We start from the raw sequence: 14889 nt of genomic DNA, 5'->3' as shown, positions 1-14889 counted from the left end.
TTGATAAGATTTCATTAAGAAATAAATATATGTGAGTTAAATGTTAAGAAACAGCTGCTAATCAGTTCAGGAAATTTTATGACATTTACTGAAATCTTAAGGAATGCTAGGATGTTCTTTGCAAAATCGCTATGGGCATTGAAAATTCTTTCCAAACGAGATAAGCTTTCAAATCAGCATAGAAAAGAAAGGTAACTCTTAAGTACATATTGGAAGTACTTTCAGTATGGGCTGAGGAGTTCTCTCCCTTTTCATATAATTGCAGTCTCCTATAATAATATTCTCATCAGAGTGACCATACAGGCAACTTTATGATCTTATGTTTTACAATTTGTGATTGAAATGTTGTATGATTATGTTCTTTTATATGGATGAGTCTTTATTAAAGATGATATATGGACTTATATGCTAAGTCATTTAAAATCATTTAGATCTAATTGATGAAACATTAATGGAAGGTCACAAAATAGTAATGTTGACCTTTGAGGCAGGAGTCCGAGTGTTGCTCAGGGCACAATGTCTTAAAAATTATGGTGACATTTAGTCATTTCAAAATCCCTTGAAGGTCTATTTGATCAACCTGAAGATGAAAAAGTTATGGACCGGACACAAAATATGCATCGCCATGCATTCATTTTGTTTTAAACATGTAGATCTAGATCTAGCTAGCTATACAGTACTGTAAAATATTTTCGTTTATCGGAGGATTTCACCGAAACAATGAAATGTTTTCTTTGGATTCGCACATGATTCTAAAATAATCTTACAGTATATTTTATGGAATGCCGGTAGGGACATGCCACTTTGCTTATTTGCCATCTACTTAATTGCTTATTTGCTAATTGTTGATTTGCCAATTTGCTGATTTGCCAATTTGCTTATTTGCTAATTGCTTATTTGCCTATATACATAAATGTTTATACTATTGTCAGGTGACACGTCCGACTCGCGAAGTTCTTGTTTGATATAAATGGTTAAAAATTTATTATGTTCTCTTGGTTTTTATGATGCTTGGTTAGAGCAAAATGTTGGTGATGTTGAATTATTTTTATCTTCAGTTAAACAAAGATTAACAGATCAATTTATTCAAAACTGGCATAGTAGACTAAATGATTCAAGCAGAGCATTATTTTACAGAAACATAGCATCTTTCCAAAGTCAGCCATATCTTGAATGTTTTTCAATGAATAAATTTTGCCACGCATTATCTAGATTGCGTGTTTCATCACACAGGTTACAAATTGAGTCAGGTAGATGGGCACGTCCAGTAAGAATTGAAATAAATGAAAGGAAATGTAACTTATGTGGTTTATTGGAGGATGAATTTCATTTTGTAATTGAATGCTATCTTTACAATGATTTAAGGAAAAAGTATATACCAAGATACTATTGGAATAGACCAAATATGTTTAAATTTTTAGAATTGATTAAATCTGATAACAAAACTGTAATAAGAAATTTAGGAATATATGTATACAACGCTTTTGCTATTAGAAATAACGTTATGTACGGGCAATGATACATGTAAATTAATGTATATATCTCAGCATTTTTCTTCTTCTCTTCTTTTGGTTGCCACAGCACAGTGGAAATATTACTCCTTTCAAGATATAAAATTCAATACTAAAAGTTTCAAAGAGAAAAGAAAAAAATAATAATGATATTTGAATCAATCTACAGTTATTTTGATGATGATGTTTCACGAATAGCCAATGAGTTGACCTTTTCTCTTTTGTTTTCGATTTCGATAAAGGTTGACTAAAATTGGAGTACTATTCCCATGATTGCATATATATTATAATGTATTGTATTGAATAATTGTTTCTCCTCTATTGGAGAAGTTATTTTAAGGTTGAGTTTCAACCTTCTCCTATATTTCAAATATTTGAAAAAGAGATGTATTATTATCATTATCATGCATTACTCTGTCATGTCATATATATTATGTTTGTAATATGTTGTCCTCATGGGCTTATTAGCCTATTGGAAATGAAATAAATAAAAATATAAAATAACAAGCCTTTGTAGACTTTATTTCAAGCTCATGAATCTATTTCATGTTATTATGTTTATAAAGTTTTGTTAATTATAACTTGTGACAATTGTGATCAATCCATCATTACCTAGAATATAGGTAGAAAGACAGATGGATACATTTTAATCAGTTTCGAAAAAAATAAATTCAGTTTCAGAAAGTAGATCTAGTTGTTTTTTTAATTATCTTGAGTTTCAGTTTTTGCTCCACTATTCAGAGAATAGGGATGCTATCCTACCCACCACTGCATTGGTTTTCTTGGTAACTTGTTTTTCTGTCATATCTCAGTTACTTTTGCTGATTCATGTATCTTACTGCAACTTTGCATAAACTTTGCGTTACAAGCATGCATACAAGGTACATGAAGAAGCTGTGCCCGTTATATACAAAATGAACTGAATGTCAAGGTCACCAATGTATTGTGATGAGAAGCCTTAGTTTCTGTCATATCTCTGTTACTATTGCTTATAGCTAACTGTAACTTCACATAAGCATTAAATAGGTAGCATGCATACACAATATTTAAAGAGGCTTTGTCCATTATACCCTAGGTCATGAGCATGGTCATGGTCACATGATAGTATGTAAAATTTACCAGGTACGTATATTAACATGATATACGTACCTGAATGTACAACATGAAGAAATGGAAAAGTGTGACACAATTTCAAAAACATTGAACCAAAGCAAAATGTTGATGCACACACAGACATAAGTGATCTCAAAATCTTACAGAGCTAAAAACGAAGCCTATTGCTAAAGTGTAAAGACAAACACCCGTGTTAAGCATGCACCAAATGTATCATTCGTGATACTATGTGTTCGTACCGATAAAATGAGGCCCTCTGTGACAAATCTGCTGAGAATAACGACATTTTATATGCCATAAAATAAGAAATAGTTTTGTTTTCAAGTTCTTTTATTTTCAATCTTTACCAAATAATTTTCACTTATATATTACTAATCAAGTGTTTATTATGCCATCAATCTCTGCACAAACAGATCTATAGCTGCAAAACATTATTAGATATTCTCAAGCACAGATGCTGGCGGGTCAGATCCTGCCCCCAACGTGATACGCCTCTGTAAACACTATATCAAAATTATTTTAATATTTAAATACGAATTGGACATCCGTTACAGAACGGAGTTATATTACATTAATCTGTTGTTACAACGATAAAACCATTTTAAGTGCTTTATTGAGACTTGGTGGTATATGGTATTTTTCATACCGGCATACTGTATGTAAAAATTGTTTGAAAACCAGTTTTATCGATGCCAATTCGTGATTAAATATTATAGAAAATTTAATAGTGTGTTTACAGGGGCGTATCACGTTGGGGTACGGGATCTGAACCAAGGTGTCTGTGTTCTCAAGGGCATGTCAGCCATCAGTTGTAGACATATATCTGCGTAGGCATCACTGCAACTAAATTCATTGCCAACAGTATTGAATTTACAAGAATACTGTTGGTAAAAGTTAACAGATCTGACTCAACTGGTTGTCTGTTGTCAGATTTTCCATATACTTCTGGCACAGTGTAAACTATTTCTATCGCAAAAAAGCAAATTAGCAATTGGCAAATAAGCAATACGTAAACAAGCGGTTAACAAATAAGCAAATTAGCAATTCAGCAATTGGCAAATAAGCAAATTTGTCATTAAGCCTATCAGCCATTGGCAAATAAGCAAATCGGCAATTAGCAAATAGCAATTCAGCAATTGGCAAATAAGCAAATTGGCATGTCCCTACCGGCATTCCATAATATTTATTTAAAAAAATGCACGGTATGGATTACATGAAACTGACTGTAGAAAAAGCACTTTTGTGACGTAATAGAAATATGACGTCATCAAAAAACAGATACAAAAAAAAACTAAGATAATAATAATATTGTTTGGCAAACTGCTTTTTGTATGAAATTTATAGATACTATTTCTGAAATATGGCGTTTTTTAAAGGTAAGTAATCTTTAAAGATATCTAGTGCATGTAGATAGGCCTAGTCAAGGACATAGACTCAACATAAATACTGTGTTGCTCTTAAACATTTCTGTTTTCGGATACAGCTTTCTTTCTGGATAAAGATTGTTTTACTATGTGTTTATCATTAAGCTGTAAAGTATGATGTTTGAAGAACTTTAATTTAAATATAACTTATTTGTAAATTTCAAATTGTAGAACATAATTATATCGTATCTAAAGCATCACTCTATGTACTGTACAGTACTGTACAAGTAAAATGGTTTCCTGCGGGGAACATTTTTAATGATAAAAAGATATTTCATTTAACTATTTTCAACATTGTTTGGGGGGAAATAAATAAACATTTGTATCAGGAATATAGTTGACAATCATCGATCAATATAGAAGAAGGTATTTGGAAACTGGTGACCGTTGATGACCGGAGAAGGTCGAACATAAAACAATTATTTCTTTTTAAGAAAATTATTAAATGTGCCTACCTTTTTATGAATAATTCCGAGCAAAAAAAAGTAAACACACAAGTTTACGCAGAAAAAATATCTCTATTTATTATGGCAGATGCCTCTACGAATATTTTAATTTTGTAGATTTTCAGTATAAACAATTTCACAGTATATAAACGATTTGAACCCCAACCGGATCTTGTGAGAAGATTTTAGTGTCAGCCATATTCTGCCACTTCACTTGTTTACGATATTGGTATTTATATTGATACTGATGAACGTTAGGTTAGTAAATCTATATTTATATTGCGAGAGAGAAACTTTATTAAACGTCTAAGTTATGCAAAACATAAACGTTAGCACGAAGGCTATAAAATAATCGAAACTCACGAACAGCTTTCAGGTGATCAACACTGAACACGAACAAAAATCCGTCTTATTCCAATGTTGATTTAGTTAAACATTGAATTGTGATATCGAACTACTAAAGTAATCAATAACAAACGATAATTTAGTCATATGCATAACATATTGCTGTATCTTGAACATAAATTTAAGAGTTTTACCAAGGAGGTCATTTCCGTAAACTGAACGTTACTTGCTGGTGATTGTGAACCCTACTTGTGAGTTTACGAATTTTATCTGTACCCTGACTTGTGAGTATTTTTAAAGATTTATTGGAGAAAAAGTTTACGTTCATTGTGATTTTGTTTAATAAAATATATAATGCTATGTATATTTTTCTTTCGGATCACCATGGAAGAATACAACTGCATATACTGTTCAGTAAAGACTACGAATTTCAATGACATCATCACATAATTATTCGCCATCCAGACTGCAACTTGAAAATAATAAATAATGATCAGAATAAAATTTCCTATTTAAAAAATTTCAACGTCACAGCCAATAACGTAAACGAAAAAAAAGAAGTTTATAACACCAATAGCTGAAACACTGACAATTAAAATTTCAAAATTTCCCAGATATTCTCCGTTTAAAAAAATGCCAAAATTGTCGACGTCTATGAAAGATATACAAAAATAAAAGTCGTACATGTCAGAAAAAGAAAGTCAATGAATTTCTGAGAATATAAAACAGTGTTTAAAAAAGCAGAATGAAATCAACGGTAGGTGTAAAGCTTTCAACATGTTGAAATAAGTAATCTGCAAAAAAATCTTGTAATGATATTTCGAGGTTTTTTGATACGTGACGTTATATAACGGTCACGTCAAAACTAACAACAATGTGTTGAACTAAATGTAAACAATTTATAGTACATATGTAATATTTTAGCTTTATATCTTTCCAAAGAAAAATGAATGGTAAGTGAAGGTGAGGTTTGTTAGTTAATTATTCCTATCAAGAAATAATTGACTTTCTGATTCGTATAAACAGCCACTTCATACCGGTATTTTCGTAGACAGTGAAAACATGACGAAGCTCCTCCATTCATATGCAGTTTTAGTTACTTACATAGAACTAAAATATGTACCCTTCTCTTTTGACACAATAACTTCATATTCTGCACATTAAAATTTGGAACATACGACAAAAACACAATAAAAATCATCAAAAGTGACTCGCAAGTAATGGTTCAGTGAAAACACAAGTAGGGTACAGATCATTAAAATTGTTTTAGCAAGACGGGTACAGTTATCAGAAATGTCGCCTCTATTATTTACTATGTTTTATCAATATTCAAAGATATTTTCACAAGTGTCTGTCCGGTAACATGAGGTTAAGACAATAAAGTTAAGATTCAGATATGAGTTATAGTGAAATAAAACAATTTTAGGCATACATTTGCTTGTGTAATCGGCGTGTGTTGACATAAACAAAATGTGAGGCGAAGCGTTTTATGCGCATATATTTTACGAAGAAGGTTATGGATGTATATTTAAGCAAAGATAAATTATTTCTTAATATGATTCAAATGTTAACATACCGTAAAATATTAAATTCAAGCCGATTTTTAATAGTTTAATGTGTCATCCCGCCTGATTGTACGTTTAGATGCTGAATTCTTCTCACAAGATCCGGTTGGGGTTCAAATCGTTTATATACTGTGAATTTATTGTTTGTAAAATTTGAGATACAAATTAAAGAAACATTGATAATTTTCAAACACATCATTCAAGTTTTTCCACCTTAAACGGTAAAATAATTATAGAAAATTAGAAACATCACGTAATAATTTTTTATTCTTATAATTAGGTGTCATTCTTACTAATTCCCTAGAGGTAAATCCGTAACGTACCGGCAAACGGTATTTAGCCAGGTTTTCGAAAAGGTCAATTAACCAATCATGTACGGTTTACAGATCACATGCTCCTCCATGTACCGAAAACAGGTCACGTGTTCCTTCATACGCGTACCAATACCCCCCAGACCGCAGGGAATAAAGTTATAAACACAGTGAAAAATATTCGTCAAAACAAGTCAAGAGGCGTACAGTATACAGAAGCTTGTAAAAACACATGTAAGATTCTAAACGAATATAAATCTGCACACAGTATTATCGGGGAAGATTTTTTTCTATAGGAATTTGGACATTGAAGGGGACGTAATTTAAATCAATGTTCCCGATATGGTCATAACGAAAGAACAAGGGGGGGGGGGGGTCAATTTCGGCCATTTTTTGCCGCACATGCATACAGTACAATAGTGACAATATTCATTTGTTTATAATTACAGTATACTTTAATTTCAGAAAAAAGTACAAAAGGATTTTGTTAGAGTTTTCCTGTTTTGGGCAGATAAAATCTTTAAATAATTTAAAAGATCACAGCAAATCTTTGTAAATTGAGAGATTTCTGACAGTAATGTATACAGTATAACCATTATGATTAACTAGATTTTACAATACAAGGAAAATAACATATTTCAGGGATTTTTGGCTTATTTTATAGCCGTTATTCCGCCCGGCAGTCAATGCGAAAGTCATTTTTTCCAGCCACAAGGACTGGAATCCTTAGATTTATTTCCGGCCCTGATGATTTTTTCCCGGCCCGGACTCTGAAAGGTATTTTTTTGTAGGGGTGGGGAGGGATATTGCCATAATTATAAACAAAAATATTTAGCAAATATGAATTATCAGACTCAACTATAAGATACTATGAAAAAAAATATACAGAAACATAATAAATAAAACATTAGCATATTAAATTCACAAGAAAGCGATACATCTTTCAAAGGTTTAATTTTGAAGATTGGAGAAAAAATATGGTTTGGTAAGAAAATTATCCAAGACAAGATGGTGGCTTACATTACTTAGCAAAAACTGGTTATATCTTGCGGTGATTTTGGTTATCTGGGTCTGTGAGTACAAGCAAAAATGAAAAAAAAAGATCAATCTTGGAAGTTTTGCATATTTTAGAAGGCCAAAAATTGTTTCAAACTGGCTGAAATTTTATTCGGACATGAGGACTGACTGTATCACAATTTATCTCGGCCCTCCTGATTTTTAGTTGGCGAGGTCCGAGGACCGACAAACTTTCCCACAGAATAATTCGGTCATATTCCCAATTGAAAATAGTATATTATTTTCCCAATCAACAGGAAAAGGTTCCCATTTGAAAGTTACAATATAAAAATATTGAATTACAAATTCTAAAATCTTAGAAAATTAGGGCTTCTTCACTGTTATGGTGCTGAAATGTTTGAAGATGCCATCCTAGACAGTGATTCTTTTATTCATTTAATCACTGCCAAATTTAAGTCATGCATTTTCCCCAATTTTTAACAAATATTCATGAAATTCCCAATTCCATGGGTATGGGTCAATGCGGGTCATGTTCCCCAAAACCTGCATTTTTCTATACACCTCACACTATACCAATATATTGATCATGATATAATCATAATTAAATCAATAAGTTAACAATAATAATAATAAAATCAGGGTATATACACGCTCCTGTTATAATATTTAACTGGAGTCATCGCATTTAGGACTTAATAGCGAAAACATAGGGCCTACTATTTTGTTTTACAATGCATAACAGAGGCTTTTAAAAGGCCGATTCCTAAAAGAACTTTTCTTTGAAATCATTCAGATTTTTCCTAAACTTTTTAACTTTTAACGATTGTTTTTCCCAAATCAATAAGCTGCCCTCTTTCCAATTAATCCACTGATTTAACAACAACAAAAACAAACAAACACACAAACAACAACAAAAAAAAAAGAAAAAAAAAGAACAACAAACAAACAAAGGAAAGGAAAGAAACGAGGATGACCCTCGAGACGACAGTAGACCTCTCAGTTCATTTTTGTCATAGTTGCTCACTGCCACTTAGAGATTATCTACCTATAATTACGAGGTTTGATCAAAAAGTTCTTTCGGTAGTCCGAGAACCCAACTAATGGTATTACTTTTCAATATAATCGCCCTCTACACCACTTTTGCCCACCTGTGCTCCAACTTTTTTAACCCTTCAAAATAGAACTGTCTAATTTGGTTCTCAAAGAACTAATTGACCGCCTCCATGACACCTTCATTGCTTCCAAAACGTCTACCACGAAGCTTGGTTTCCAGTTTCGGAAACAGGTAAAAGTCAGAGAATATGACCAAAAACAACAATTCATAAAAACAACAACAAAACTAAGGATGGTTCAGGTAATGGCAATGGAGTAACTATTTAGGAAACTATATCATGCCATGATATGGTACCAAAAATAAAAGCTTTTGAATAATAAAAAGGCAATTTGGGGCAGAATTGGCGTTTATTGTGAGAATATCGTTTTCGGATGTAGAACAACCATGTTGTAAAATTGATTAATTGATTGATTGATTGATCTTTTTTAAATTTATTAATCAATTCATTTATGTTTTGCTTCAGCAATACCCAGTCTTCCATTATTTCCGGCGGATGACAATAAAGTGTTCAGCCACGTTGGTCTTGAAAGAATACACCAGGAAGTACAAACAGACCAATCATCGCACGTCTACGTGTCACGTGATGTGTTTACCCAATCAGATATAGATACGTTATATGAAGGCGCTAGGTCACAAAATGAACCTGAACAGAGCGGGAAAATGTCATATATAAATTCTTGCACAAAGGCAAAGATTTTCCACTTAATGTTTTACTTCCTACCAATCGTAACAGTCCTCCAGAAATACTGTTTTGATTTCAGGAACAAGATTATTGGTTAGTTAAAATATTTTATAGTATCTTCATTTTAATGCGTTCAAACATGAAATTTTCTCGTTTATTGAGATCATTCACTCTAAAGCAAAAAAAAAAAAAAAAAACACAAAAAAAAAAAACACAAAAAAAAAAACAACAAAAACGTTTAAGCTTATGAATTTCCATTTTCCATATACGTACCAAAGTATACTTGTATATGTATGTACGCAATCTAATACGTTGATACAAAAGAGAAAGAATATCAAAACGCTCGGCAATCTGATAAATAATCGGGGGCTACGCCCCCCACCCCGTACAAATCAGATAGCCTCGTGCTTCGATGCTCATTCTATTACTAATTATACATTCAGTATTACTTTCATTAGGTATTAAACATCTGACACGCTCTAAAAATGAAACTTATGTTCGTACTTTATGATAAGAAAGGAGAAATCTACTCGTTTCTGAGGCCTAATTTGCGTAAGATGATCGAAGACTATGAGAGTAGGCAGATTTTAAGTGAAGGCCAATGTGGGTCATCGGCCTCGTGTCTGAGTTATTTGTCTATTAGTTCATCCAGGCAGATAACTTGTATATACGTCAGACAAACCTTATTTTTACCTTTTCTTTATCATTTTCGTTTTATCCTTGGTGCTTATACAAAATTCCATGCAATTTCATTACATATTTTCTTATTCATTTTAAGTAGGAAGACTGAAAAATTAAAGAAGCTACTCAATTTCAATTCTTGAAATTCAACATAATCACACAAATTGACAAAAGAAAGTCAACTATGTATATGAAATGCAGAAAAATAAGGCATTGAGTTATCTGCCCTTTCGAATTATCTGCCCTTGAAATAAGCAAAATATTCAAATTCAATGGCACATAACCCACAAACGAGGAAAGTGATCAACATTATACGCTAGAAATGTTTGTTTGTCAAACAAACTTGGAGTTTAGAGAAGTTCTGTTCTGCTATATGCTCATATGTAAACCCTATCGTACGTCTTTAAATTAGAAAAATACATACAAATACTGTCTTATATATTTTGTTGTTATTTAGTTGTTGTTTTTTTTTTCAGGAGATTTTATGGGTGGGATTTCTGTAGCCTGTTTACATTTCCCACAAGGCTTAGCGTACGGTTTACTGGCGTCACTAACACCTGTTGAAGGCCTATATTCCTCATTCTTTCCGATACTCTTCTACACAATATTCGGAACCTCTCAGCACATGTCGTTTGCAACTGATTCTGTTATAGCTATCCTCACGGCAGAAGTGATTGATACCCAAGTGAAAAGTAGCTTTCTTCCAAAGTTTAATATTTCTGTTGTACATGCCACTCATACAATGAAAACTGAATTGTTAAACTACCGGATAGTTGTTTCGGCTGCGTGCACCTTCGTTTGTGGGAGCGTTTTGGTGGTCATGGGAATATTTCGACTGGGGTTTCTGACATCATATCAGTCGAAATCTTTTATTGGAGGATTTACGTTTGCAGCGGCTTTCCATATATTCACGAGTCAAATACCGAAAGGGCTTGGCATTGAAATTCCACTAGTTAAAGGAATTGGGAAACTGGTTTATACTTTTAAGTACATATTTGAGGACATAAGAAACACTCATGTTCCATCTCTGATTATTGTTATATTGTGTGTTATATTCATCGTATTTATCAAGGATTTTATCAATGAAAGGTATAAGAGAAAGCTTAGAGTTCCAGTACCAGCAGATTTACTGACAATTATCATCGCAACAATAATTTCAACATACACAAACCTTGAAAAGAAATTTGGTATTGAAGTAGTTGGTTCTATTCCCGTCGGCATACCTGATCCTAAGCTACCAGACGTTAGCTTATATGTTGAAATATTTCCGGAATGCTTTCAGATGGCGTTGCTTATATTTTTTCTTAGCATTGCCATGGCAAAAGTATGCGCGGAACAGAATGAATACGAAATTAATGACAATAAAGAACTGATGGCATATGGGTTGACGAACGTAGGCTGCTCTTTCTTTCCTTGTTTTCCGGCTTCCGTATCTCCACCAAGGAACATGATTCTTAGTTCTATGGGTGCTAAAACAACTTTAAACGGTTTGTTTACAACATGTGTAATGTTATTAGTTCTGTATGTGCTTGGGCAACTATTTGCGCAACTTCCGGTTCCGGCTTTGGCTGCCATGATTTTTGTTTCTGTGAAACCTTTGTTGCTTCAAGTGAGAAGTTTGCCGAAACTGTACCGGGTGAATATTTACGACATGGTTATTTGGATAGCCACGTGTTCAAGTGGAATCCTGCTTGACTTACCGTACGGACTTCTAGTTGGGATAGGTGTTTCGTTTATAACCGTTGTTGTTCAAAGCCAACGAACTGACACTGAGGTTAGATATAGAACCAACGACCATATATTCATGAAAAAAGAGCACCAGCCCCATATATCTGAGTCATCAAAAGTCGTTGTGTTCCATATGTGCTCTGCCCTCTATTTTGCAACATCAGAACGCTTCCGCAGGAGAATTTACGAATCTACACTTAACCCTCTGAAGATGAAATACAAACCGGTTCAGGAAATAGAAGTGACGTTTAGTTATTCTTCGTCGACAAATACAGAATCAAGCGTTCACAAAAATTTAACGGACAACCCAAGCTTCGGATTAAAAGGCCATTAAAGGGTGATCAAAAAGTTTGTAGGCGTAAGTAATTGACATTCAAGGGGTGAAACCTGTCTTAAATTTGAGAGTCAGGCAGCGGAATTCCCTTAACCTACAGAGCACGCCCTTACATGGGAACTTTTAAAAAAAGGGGATTTCTTTAACGTTTTACGAACGGGGCTGAATTTTGGACGCTTTTTAGCTGCAAATAAGTATTACGTAATAAAATACCGAAGTTATTAATTTTATGTTGTACTATGTATAATTATGAAAATTTAAATTTCTGTCTAAATATTCTACCAGTCATGTTTATTACTTAACGCTTCAGTAAATGAATACAATTATGTTTTTATTGTTGTGGCGGATGCACATTGTTCACACCGTATTACCGGCGGCAGTGATGGCAGATCACTGCAGTGATGGCAGATATCTGAAAATTACCGATCGATACAGGTAGGTTATAAATTTGGTTGGTTGAATTATATTTAACAAATACGGCACATTTCATTGCTATAAAACTATTGTCCATTGAATGGAGATACTGTAAGGTAATTTTGGACTCGTTTTTTCCTGTTTTCAGACTATTTTGAGCAGGTTAAAAGTGAAAGCCTTAGAAAAATCCGTGAAAATGTCTGTTTTCTGTTCAAAATATCTCAAGTTTTAAGTAAATGGCAGGATTTCCTGTTATCAATATAGATGTTCATCCATTGGGGTCACGCAAGCCAAATATCTACCCCGTGAGTCTTTTCTTGAAAGTTTTACAGACGCTCAATCTTGTCCGGTCGAAGAAAAAATGCTGCCGTTGTAGGCAGATACATATTATAAATGCTGCCGTCGATGGCAGAAATACCTCGAAAGTGGCTAACATTCTGACAGAAAATCAAGTTCAATCTTTTATCAATTCCTCTTTTCTTTGCGTCCTTTTAGTCAGAATTGAGACGTTAAACTATCATTTCTAATATTTTCTCAAGATAGAAAAGTTATTAACCCATTACCCCATGAGCATCTTGTGAAAAATGGCTGTTTCCATTGAAAGGTCTCACGTTACAAGTTCAAGTTGCTATAAAACTATAAAAACTGATTCAATACTAATCAAACTTGGCACAAATGTTGACTGGACCATTGCCTTTGTAACAACATGTTCAGTCTGAAATTTCCTGATACCATAGCAACTAGGGGACATCTCAAAATTGCCAAAAATCACTATTTTGCGTTGATTTTTTCCATCAAAATTGATTTCAAAGTGCTGCCACTTCTCAATGGATTGAGATAGAGTTAAAGGCTTTTCAGCATTGGTTACACGTTACCTTATGATCAACCTGGGGCCATTTTTAGCCTCCCACAAGTCCAAAGTTTTCTTGGCGATGAGGGGGACTCAGCCCCCCTTCAAACCCCCCAAACAGAAGGGGGCACATCCCCCTTCTGGCAACCCCCTGATGTATCTTTTAGATGGGGATGGGGGGGGGGGGCGCTGAAAAATTAGTCAATTTTTTAAACAACATTTATCAAACAAAAACAAGTGTTTGGGGGCATAAATAAGGCATTTTTTCACCATTTGAGAAAGCAAAAAAAGAAGGGGGGGGTGAAAAAGGCGTAGAAAGGCGTATATATCTGGTAATGGGTTATCAGAAAATGATAAAAAAAACGAAATTACCCAAAAACGCGTTTTTCCATGTTAAAACATGGCCTCACATATATAATTTTGAAGAAAAATTTGCTGTTTTGTAGATTTTTTGATTTTTTTCATTAATGCAGTATGTGCATCGAAAAAAAGCTTATTAGCAACATGCAGTTACAATACAAAAAGTTATGACTTAGTACCACAAAATTTCACTATAAATAGAGAAATGAACATGAAAAACTTCATTTTTCTATATTCATGCAGGTGTGCTTGATCTGTTGTGTCTGTCAGTTACATGCATACAATACTATATGTATCTTAAGTTTAGCAGCGCACTCCCTTTTTTTAGACATAACGCCAATTGCATATTACAGCAAGTAACTTCTGTAAGTGGATATTCATTTGCTAGCATATGACATTATTTTCTCAAGGTAATAATGTTCATCGCTTAATGACAAATAAAGGCTGAAATTTACTTAATCGGCGCAGATTATAAATTATTAAATTAATGTAATAAAGGGGAGACTATTAACCTCGCAACTGGCATCAGTGTATCATAAAAAATGTATGTTAATGTAAAATGGAAAGATAATATTATTGACAGTTCAAATATTTTCCTATATTATCAAGTTCTTGAAAAACACGACAACGTGGATTCATTTCTTTAAAGTTTCATGTTTGTAATAGCGTTGTAGTTTGCCTTTGAATTACATTTACTATGCTAAACTATTAACAACAGTTCTAACATCAAGTGCTCCCATTTAACTATATATTTTTTCATTCATTTTAGTTGTAACCATGACAACTTATAAAGATGAACCTTTCGATGATTCATAAGATGAAATAAATCCTGTATTTATAGGAAAAAAAATAGAATTTTTTGATTTGTTAAAATTCTTTTTCTCTTTTTTGACCTTTCAATTCATATTAACAAATCAAGCACACATGCATGAATATAGAAAAATGAAGTTTTTCATGTTCATTTCTCTATTTATAGTGAAATTTTGTCGTACTA

At 33.1% G+C, this 14889-nt stretch overlaps 1 protein-coding gene across 1 annotated transcript; it reads left to right on the top strand.

Moving 5' to 3' along the window:
* The first annotated feature begins 3862 nt into the window (after positions 1-3862).
* On the top strand, positions 3863-12271 carry LOC132717687 (sulfate transporter-like). Its single transcript, XM_060701220.1, has 3 exons — positions 3863-4000; positions 9310-9621; positions 10686-12271. Exons 1-3 carry the CDS (start codon positions 3985-3987, stop codon positions 12269-12271), a joined length of 1914 nt encoding a protein of 637 aa, XP_060557203.1. The 5' UTR covers positions 3863-3984.
* The last annotated feature ends 2618 nt before the right edge of the window (positions 12272-14889 follow it).

The sequence above is a fragment of the Ruditapes philippinarum genome, unplaced genomic scaffold (genome assembly GCF_026571515.1).
Source record: "Ruditapes philippinarum isolate M1 unplaced genomic scaffold, ASM2657151v2 ctg639_1_1_1_1, whole genome shotgun sequence".
Lineage (NCBI taxonomy): Eukaryota > Metazoa > Mollusca > Bivalvia > Venerida > Veneridae > Ruditapes > Ruditapes philippinarum.
Note: the sequence above shows the minus strand (reverse complement) of the source record. Positions and strands in the feature narration are given on the sequence as shown.

Coding starts and splice junctions, on each gene's coding strand:
- LOC132717687 (XM_060701220.1), top strand. Junction 9,622..10,685: donor TTTCAGGAACAAGATTATTG/GTTAGTTAAAAT, acceptor TTTTTTTTTCAG/GAGATTTTATGGGTGGGATT.